The sequence below is a fragment of the Myotis brandtii genome, unplaced genomic scaffold (genome assembly GCF_000412655.1).
Source record: "Myotis brandtii unplaced genomic scaffold, ASM41265v1 scaffold1424, whole genome shotgun sequence".
Classification (NCBI taxonomy): domain Eukaryota; kingdom Metazoa; phylum Chordata; class Mammalia; order Chiroptera; family Vespertilionidae; genus Myotis; species Myotis brandtii.
The window spans coordinates 813,045-823,683 of record NW_005355089.1 but is presented as its reverse complement, the minus strand read 5'-3'; the positions used below and the strand labels follow the sequence as shown (position 1 = coordinate 823,683).

Below are 10,639 nucleotides of genomic sequence, written 5' to 3'. Positions count from 1 at the left end.
TATTACTTCTAAGGCCATAATCTCAGAATGTTGTCGCCTGCCTTGCAGTGGATGGTGACCCCCACTTTGTGGTCCACATCCCACGCTCAGAAGAGAGAATATGCTTCACACTGGATGGGCGCCCAGGGGACCTGCTACAGCTCATAGATGACCCAAAGGCAGGTGAGAGCCCCAAGGACTCTACTCCATATAACACCATAGTCAGATATACTCATGTCAACACCCCCAGATATCTGTGGACTAATCCTCACAAACACACAGCACAAGTAAAACCCAGACACATGAAAACACACATAAATGTACTCTAACATCAACACACTCACATATATGTATATACACACACTAGGGCACACAGTAAACTCACACAAATATAAACCCAGACACATATTTTGACATCCTCCATACCCACACACAGTAACATACAACTATGTACCCAGATCCATATTGACATACAATACATGCTCAGATATACACAATGACACAAACATCAGCACACTCAGACATACATACACTGATACCCCAGATTCATCCCAATACTCAGGAATTCAACACTCACAGACACACATACTCTGCTACTCTAGACATACAAAACACACCAATGCACACAAATACTCACCATGACACACCCAGATACACATCAGTACCAACACACAACCAGGCACACACAACATAAACTATTCACCAAGGCATATAGCACTAACATATCCAGAGACACACATAAACACACAACAACAAAAAATAGACAATCTAACATAGCACCTTCCCCAAATATGTACAGATGTACTGGTAGGTCCAGAGATACCCATGTAAACATAATCAGACATAAATTTACACACTCAGAAGCAAACACATGCATGCAAACAGCCCCACTGGGGTGAACATGCACAAGCTACAATTATGCCCATACATTGCACAGGAAGGAGCAGCTGGAAGGGCTGTGGTAGAAGCACTTTCCCCAGGAGCTAGCTCTCTAACCACAAATCAGGGCCCTGGGCCCTGTCTGAGCTGTGGGTGACCAAATAAATGACTATGTGAAAGACCACGCTCCAGGCACGGACTCTTCTCTCTCCAGGGCTGCATGTGCATGGACAGCTGCTTGGGGCACCACCAAGGCCAGGCCACAGGAACCAGATCCGTACCTACTTTCAGATCATCACAGTCACCACAGACAAACCCCGGGCCTACACTATTAACATCACTCGCAACTCCATATCTGTGCAAGGCGAGGGTACCTTGCTTCTGTCCTGGGACCAGCCTGCCCTGCTGAGGAGATCCCAGCTGGAGCTCCACGTGGCTGCTGCAGCCCGCCTCACCCTCCGCCTTGGGCGCCACCTCGAGTTCCTAATCCTCCGGCACCGCTACAGGCACCCCAGCAGCCTGCAACTACCCCATCTGGGGTTCTATGTGGTCAATGGCTCAGGCCTTAGCACCTTGGCCCGTGGCCTGCTGGGTAAGTGTTTGCTGAGGCTGAGAAGGGCCGGGGAGCACCAGTCCCAAGAGAGACTCTGCCAAGGTGAAAGGCCAGTGAGCACCCAGGACCCTGCCCTACCCGCCCCTCAACTACCAAGAAAAACAGAGCCAAGGTCTACCCTTGGGGAGCTCCTGGCCTGGGGAGAATACAGACCCAGACCTGGATAGTGATCTCAGGACCTATCAGTACTGATATAAAGCAGACCAAGGCAATGGAGGAACCCAGAGTGGAGCACCTTGCCCAGCCTTAGAGCCAAAGAAAAATCCCCTGGAGGAGAGAGACCCATAGTCCAAAAGGCTGACCAAAGTGGTAGAGGAAAGGAATGGAGGTTAGAAGAAATGGAGCCTGAGTGGTCAGAGCAGAATGCCCGGATGAGGAGTTTGGATTTATCCTGAAGACAGTGGGGAACTATAAAAAGTTATAAGCAGGAGAAAGATATAGTCAGATATGAGGGTAACAAAGATCCTTCTGGGATTTCTGTGAAGGGGGACTGCAGGAAGTCAGACTGTAGGTCAGAAGACATTGGCAGAACCTGAGCAGAGGCCCACACCAAAGAGTTTGGGCAGTGATGCTGGGTTGGACATATATTCTTACTTCCTCTGGGCCTCTCCACTCCTCTCCTGTCCTTCCCTCCAATCTGCCCTCTCTGCCTCCACACCTGACTATTCCTCTTCTGCTGCCTTGATACACTCCTTCCATAATATACTCCTGTCCCATTTGGCTGCTCATTTCCCACAACGCCCAGCCTCTTCCCTCCTCCAGGCCTTTGCTTCCCCTCATCCCTTCCTCTTTTCCTTTAGATTTCCTACATTAGGATCTTCTCAGAGTTCTCGGTGGGGACTCAGGCCAGTGCCCTGACTGGTTCTGCACCTTCCTCCCTCAGGGCAGTTCCAGCACGCAGACATCCAACTGGTGGCAGGGTCTACGGGGCCATTCCTGCGGAGGCAACAAGGCCCAGATGTGCCTGTGGTTCTAGGCAAGAAGCTGCTAAAGGACTCACCAAGGCTGCTGCCCCGCTGGTCTTCCTGCTGGCTAGTGAACCGCTCTCATGTACAACAGCTGCTGGGCCGCCCCTACCTTGCCTATGTCCTGTGATGGCCCCTGAACCCCAGAACCAGGAGACCTGAATTTGGGAGACTCAGAGGCCAGGGCAAGGGGTGAGCCAGAAACAAAGACCTAGGAGCATGAAGACACACACAGGGAAGCACACATACACATGCACTAAGTGACACATATACAAAGACATACAAACACACACAGACATGCGTATCTATGGACCTAGAGACTTAGGGACTCTTGCCTCCTCACAGTTCTTCCTGTCTCCAGTGTCCACTCTCTTCAATCCATACTCCACACCAGCTTTAGAGATGACTTTCTTGAAACAAAAAACTGACAGAGCAGTTGGCCCTCCTCACAACCTTCTCTGGCTCCCATGGTGTATTTAAGGCTCTTGGGGTTCCCTTAACAAACCATGTTCTCTCCCACCACTGGGGCTTTGCATATGTTTTTGCTTCTGCATGAGACCCTGTTCCTTGTCTTCATGTAGGTGGATTTTACACATCCTTCAAGTCTTAGTTGTCATCTTCTCTAGAAGGCCTTCCCTAGCCCCTCTCTGGATTGAATTCAGTTCCCGTCTATGTTCCTAAAGCTCACCCCATCCCATCCAAGCTCATAGCATTTATCATACTATGTAGTAATTATCAGTTTACTTGTCTGGATCCCTGACTTAGACTGTGAGCTCTTTGAGGGCAAGGACCTTTTCTGAATCATCTATGTATCCTCAGTGCTTGGCACATAATAGGTACTTAGTAAATATTTGCTGAATGAATGGATGAATGAATGAACAAAAAGGAACCAATGACACAGCAGTAGACACACGCACACATACATACAACTAAAGACACAGGATCACACACAAGGACACCAACAAAAACACAGACACAGATGGAGAAACTGTGGTAGAGACATTGAGAAACACAAGGCATAAGGATCTCAAAACTAAGAGAATAAACATAGGGAAACATAGGCATACAAAGAGGGGGACAGGGAGCCAGAGTGACAGCATCAGGGACATAAACCCAGAGTTCTTTTGCTAGGCCAATATATCCCCATTTTGAGGTGCTGTCCCTGTCACAGAGAGGCAGGGAGACAAAAACAAGATCACCAGGGATAGGCACACAATGACTATTATGAAGACACTGAAACATAACAACATACAAACTAAGAGATACATATGCACAGAGATCCAGACACAGGAGCAAAAGTGTCAAGACACACAGCAATACATAAAGACAAAGGTAACCAGGAGGCATCAGTCAAGACCATAGTCCAAGACACCAAGGACAAAGAAATAGAAACACACAGACACACTGACATGCTGACTTGTGTATATGGCATTGGGGATGAGAAGAGAACACAGGGCCAGAGACCTACAAGTATGTAGAAACAAACGTTACACAGACCCATACTTGGTGACAAAGACTCAAGGACACAGTCACATGCAGAGGAACACACTAAGAATGAGACAAGAGCACAGATTTATATATTTAGAGATCCAGTGACAAAGACATGGGTATGCAGACACGTGAACAGTGACAAAAACCAGCAAAGAGATGGGGGTCAGACAAGGTAACAGAGATATAAGGACAGGCAAGTGGATTCCAGGTATAATGGGGACACTGTGGCAGGGACACAGGAATTCAGAGACAGAGCTCCTAGAAAAAGTAGAAATGGGCATGTGCATCCACAAATACAGTCATATGGATACAAGCTAGACATAAGAACAGAAACACAGGGACACATCTGGTAGGATCAAGATAGACACATAGAAACAGACACACAGAACATAAGCAAATGGTCAGAGACACAGTGACAAGGAAATCTATCCAGAAAAGCAGGGATGCAAAGACACAGAATCTAGATATACCTGGGCACACCCAGAAATAGAGACACACAAACAGGCAACCAAAGCTACAAATGAAAATGAAAGGATGGGAACTGTGAATCAGACACAGGAACACAGAGATAGTGGCTCTAAAATAAAAAGATGTGGATCCCAACACCAGACACAAACAAAGAGATGGGGACACAGAGGTGGTGAGTCAGTTCAAAACAAAACCAGGGACAGAGCCAGCCAGAAAAAGAAACAGATGCAGAGAGACACCCTGACAAACAGACTCATAGGAACAAGAACACAGTAATGGGGACCCAGAGAAAAATATCAAGGGCTAAAAAGGAGAAAGAGTTATTGAGTAACAGAACAACCTGAGACACAGCCACGGCAACTAAAGAAACAATAATACAAAGACACTGTCAAAATCTGGGAAAACTAAATGGAGAAGTGAGATAAATACCAAATCACAGACATGGAGAGCAAAGTCCCAGAGACAGACTCAAGAACTCACCAACAAAGGGCACATGGAAGAAGGCATATGTGGGTTCATGAGCACAGACACAAATACAGATGCTCAGAGAAAGATACCCTTACACAGGAATACAGAGACTTGGAGATACACTTAAACTGGATCACCAAGGTTCAGGAATATGCAAAAACTTGGGGAAGTATAGAGATAGGAACACCCAGACACAGAGATGCACAGACATTAGATCACATGCAAAGACACAGGAACATGCAAAGATTCAAGGACATGTAAAGTATCAGGAAGACACAAAAACTCAGTGATGCACAAAAAGGATGCACAAACACTTGAACACAGAGGCTCATTGCATGCCCAGACAATGAGACACAAAGATCCATGGGCACACTGAGACAGGGAGACACAGACAGTAGATTGCAGAGGCTCAGGATGTGCAAACACTCAAGTACATTAAAGGACAAGATGCATAAGGCACTAAAACACAGAGATAAGGGGCACACAGAGATAAGGACATAGAAGCAGGGTAATACAAATAGAGACTGAGGGACACCCAGAGATGGGGATACACAGACACTGAAACGCATAGACTAATAGGATGTACAACACAGGAATTCATAAAGAATGGGACACAAACTCACAGACTTATGCGGGCCAAGGACATGCAGATACTGGACCACAATAAACAATGGAAACCACAGACACCAGAACGCAGACATTGGGACACAAAAACCTTGGGAGACTGAAATATGCAGACACTGGAACACAACCAAAAACTTGCTGGTGCAGATATTAAGAGACACATAGCCATTCGGAAACAGGCAGACACTAACATCCACAGAGACAATGACACATACCAATTAACACACATGGACACTAGACCAGATATCAGAACATACAGGGATGCTGGTGGACAGAGACAATGGGACCAGATATTGCTACACAGGTACACACAGACACTGGGATACACAGGCAGAAGGACACATAGAACCTGGGACAGACACACACACATTGGGATACACACCACTGGGACACAGGAAACTGGGGTACAGAGGCTAAAGCACACAAAAACGAAGCTTAGAAACATACAGTAATATGCTGACACTGGGTAACAAACAATAGATACAGACACTGAGGCACACAGGCACAGGGCTACAGATACTGAGGCACACAGAAACACTGAAACTAAGAGACACATGCAACATGCAAATGGCTACAGGGGTACACAAATGCTAAGACATATAGAAACTGAGGAACGCAGATAATAGGACACCCAGGCATTAAAGTACAGAGAGGCTATGATCTACAACAGTAGTCGCCAACCTTTCGGACCTCACGGACCAGCAGTGGTCCATGGACCACCGGTTGGCGGCCACTGATCTACATTACAGATACTGGGAAATATAGAGACACTGTGACTCACAGTCTTTTCAACACACAGATACTGGTGCACAGTTGAGGTAGACACAGAAATTGGGACTTATAATGAGGTTCAAATACACTTGGATACATAAGCATTGAGACACACAGACACTTGGGTATATAAACACTGGGAGAAAGCCCCTGAGACACATAGACACTTGGAGGTACAGACACTGGGAGACCCCGTCACTGAAACACCCAGGCAGAGGAAAACAGGGTGCACAGACACTGATACAAACAACCACTGAGACATGCAGACACTGAGACACATAGATATTGACACATACAAATGTTGTACACAGATAATGGAACACACAAACACTCGAGTCCTCAGAAATTGGGACATACTAGTACAGACTGAAAAGCACAAACACTGAAAAACACAGGCACTTGTAGCCAACACTTAAACCTACAGATACTGGGACACACAAACACTGGGAAATAGTTTCTGAGGCACACAGAAACACTGGACTAGGGCAGTGACAATGGGTTAAAGAGGGCAGATTGTCCTGGCCAGCGTGGCACAATGATTGAGCATCCACCTATGAACCAGAGCATCATGGTTTAATTCCAGTCAAAGGCACATGCCTGGGTTGTGGGTTCGATCCCCAGTGAGGAGCGTGCAGAAGGCAGCCGATCAATGATTCTTTCTCATCATTGATGTTTCTATCTCTCTTTCCTTCTCCCTTCCTCTCTGAAATCAATAAAATATTTTGTAAAGAGGGCAGATTACAGAGATAACAAAAAGATGTAGAAGGGAGAAATCATGACAACTGATTTAATTGCAGGTAAGAGAGAAAAGAGTCTAGCATGACTTCCATGTTTATTTCTACCGTGGACAACTAGGTGAATGATGCAGCTATTTCTTAAGATGAGGGAACATAAGAAAAGAGGTAGGCTTTGGTGGGGAGCCTACGTTAGTTTAAGGTGTCTGTAGGCTTCCCAAACATCTATTCATTAATTAATCTCACCTCTTTCTCCAAATGTCTTGAGATTTCATAGATTTCTTTGTTAGGATGATTTTGGTTACAAGCAGTAGGAAATCCAACTCAATTGCCTTAATAAAAGGAAGTTGTTGGCTCAACAACTGAAAAAAAAATCAGTAGGGTAGATTTTAGCCTGGCGGGCGTGGCTCAGTGGTTGAGTGTCGACCTATAAACCAGGAAGCCAAGGTTCAATTCCCAGTCAGGGCATATACCTGGGTTGCGGGCTCGATCTCCAGTGTGGGGCATGCAGCCGATCAATGATTCTCTCTCATCGTTGATGTTTCTATCTCTCTACCCCTTTCCCTTCCTTTCTGAAATCAATAAAAAATATATTTATTTTTTTTTAAATAAAAAGAAGTAGGGTAGGTTTCAGATGAATACTGAAGCAGTTTACCAAGGCAACATCCAGCTTCTTTCTATCTCTCTACTCTGCCTTCCACAGAGTCACTCTACCCTAAGCTTGGCTCCCCTAATCACAGGATGACTGCAGCAGCAACGATCACTAAACAAAAGTCCTGAGCTTCACTCTAACTTGGGTCCATACCCACTTTAGAACCAATCATTGTGTCCTGGGATATAGGGTGTGTGCTACCTGGCTTAAGCCAAATGTGGGCCCATTCTTGGATGTAAGGGTTGGGTCAGCTCCACAAGACTACACGGCAGCTTCATATTGGATTAGGGGTGAAATGGCTGCAGGAAAGATCACCAATCACATCACTACATTAGAATAAATGGTATGGCTATAATAAACACTATAAACCAGGTCAAAGGAATAAGGACCCAGTAGTAATTGTACCAGAAGACCTATGCAGGATAAAGCTACTGCAATGCAAGCAAAAAGCTAGAGCCTCCTAGAAGCCATGACACAAAATGACAAGACAGTGGTGAGCTCTGAAGGTGATCATCATGTAGCTGTTCCTTTGTGGTAGCAAACGACTGCTGTCATAACACTCAATCCACTCTATCCTTTATGTAAGTTGGGTAGAATCAACAATTGGACAATTTGCTATTAACAGAGGATAAAAGTGAGACCAAGACTGTGTGCATGATTTACTCTGAAGGACAAACCAAGTCAATGGCAGAGCCAGGACCAAAACTCCCAATGTGTCTTAGCTGTAAGCAATAGAAATAAACTCTGGCTGATCTGAGTAGAAAGGAATTTGTTAAACAGGTATTAAATAGCTTACAGAGTCTAGAGAGCTGGAAAACCAGATACAGAGACAACATAGCCAAGAATGATGCCCAGAATACCACCTCAGAATTTTCCCAGGGGAGACACTATTCATGACACCACAGAAACTGGATACCACCGTTTGCACTTCCCACCCAACTGACCTGTCCACTGCCTCTGGAAATAAGATGTAGCTACTGAGACGGCACTAACCCATCACCAGAATAGATTCCATGCAGCTCCTTAAGCATTAACTCCTGATTACAAGTCTAGGATAAGCCTATCCAATTGGTGGCGTCTAGCCATGTGTCCAAGACCTAGTTGCAAAGGAGGCTAGGCAAGTGAGTAGGTGGCTTTTACAGCTTCCATGGTGGCAGGTGGGTTCTGCTCATAAGGCAGGGAACAGGAAAGGAAGTGGTAACCAAAAATAGTGGTAAATACCCACTATGCCTGGCTTACTGCCACCCTACCCAGGGCTTCTACAATGGAGCCCCTTATTCTGCAACTAATTGCTCAATAAGTATTTCCCAAGAATGGTAAGCTAGCAGCACTAGAAAGAAAGCGTAGTGGGTGGGAGAGAGATTTCTTCCCTGCCCTCCTTCCAGGCTGGTTGTAGTGCTTCCCAAACACAAGAGCCCTTTGGAAAACAGCACCAAAAACCCTAGAACAAGGTTTAAGGATGAGAGGGCTTCGAGAGGAAGTGATGCTTGGTCTGTACCTTCAAAGATGGGTAAACTTCAGAGGGAAAGACCAGGAAGAGAATATTGCATTTAGTCTCTACCCTTAACTCAGCTTTCTTATCTGGTTCTTACCTGGTCACTGGTTGTCCGAGTACCTATTCACATTGGAGCCAGAAAACCCTTGAGATGTCTAGAGGGTAGTTGAACATCACCAGTGTCTCCGGGGTCCCAGACTAGAACTCAAGGGCCACTCTGAGGTCAGCAGCAGACAGACACCTAGTACAAATGGCTGGACGGTGCAGACTGATTGAAGTCTTGCAAGGGTCTCCTTCTCCCATGTTATATGACCTCAAGTCGGTCAGTTCCTCCTTCTAAGTTTCAGTCTCTGCTCTGTACATTGGATGGAATTAATCCTATTTTGCAGGGCTATGTGATTTTTAAAAAAGTATTTCTGTATGTGTGTGTGTATTTACACGTATATTACACACACTTATAGTGCCCAGCTCAAGGCTTGACACATACATGGTACCTGATGTTATTATTTTTCCCCACAGAAAGTCAAATGTAGAAATAACTTTTAAGATTACCCTCTCCACACTTCAAAGGAATAAAATTATAGGACAATATCTCCACTGAACATAGAGATGCAAAAATTGTCAACAAAATATTAGCAAACTGAATTCGTCAAATACATTAAAAATATCATGCACCATGATCAAGTGGGATTTATTCCTAGGATATAATATATATAAATCAATGAACATGATATATCTCATAAGCAAAATAAAAGATAAAAATAATATGATCATATCAATAGATTCAGAAAAACATTTAACAAAATTCCCCTATTTATGATAAAAATTCTGAGCAATATAAATAAATGGGACTACATCAAAATAAAAAGTTTTTGCACAGCAAAGGAAACCATCAAAAAATGAAAAGATGACCTACTGATTGGGAGAATACTCACCATGATACATTTGATAAGGGGTTAATACCCAAATTTTATAAAGAACTCTGACTACTCAACACCAGAAAAACAAACAACCCAATTGAAAAGTGGGAAAAAGACCTGAATAGACCCTTCTCCTAAGCGAACATAGAAATGGCCAATAGACATATGAAAGATGCTCAACTTCACTAATCAAAAGAGAAATACAAATTAAAACCACAATGAGATATCACCTCACTGCTGTCAGAATGGCTATCATCAATAAATCCTCAAACAACAACTGTTGGCAAGGATGTGGAGAAAAGGGAACCCTCGTGCACTGTTGGTGGGAATGCAGATTTGGTGCAGCCACTATGGAAAACAATGTGGAGCATCCTCAAAAAATTGAAAATTAAATTGCTTTATGTCCCAACAATTCCACTTCTAGATATATATGAGTGGGTAAAGAAGAGATGGTACATATATACAATGAAATATTACTGGGCCATAAAAATGATTAAAAACTTACCATTTCCAAGAGCATGGATGGACCTAGACTCTAGGTCCTAGAGGGTATTATACTAAATGAAAAAAGTCAGTCAGG

General features: G+C 44.5%; 1 protein-coding gene across 1 annotated transcript in view; it reads left to right on the top strand.

Moving 5' to 3' along the window:
• The window catches only part of ITIH6 (inter-alpha-trypsin inhibitor heavy chain family, member 6), a 29,218-nt gene extending 26,652 nt beyond the window's left edge, over window positions 1-2,566 (top strand). The window contains exons 11-13 of the mRNA XM_005860890.1: window positions 49-162; window positions 1,073-1,450; window positions 2,355-2,566. Coding sequence (XP_005860952.1) covers window positions 49-162; window positions 1,073-1,450; window positions 2,355-2,566 — 704 coding nt within the window. The remainder of the gene's footprint in view (window positions 1-48; window positions 163-1,072; window positions 1,451-2,354) is intronic.
• Window positions 2,567-10,639: the final 8,073 nt, after the last annotated feature.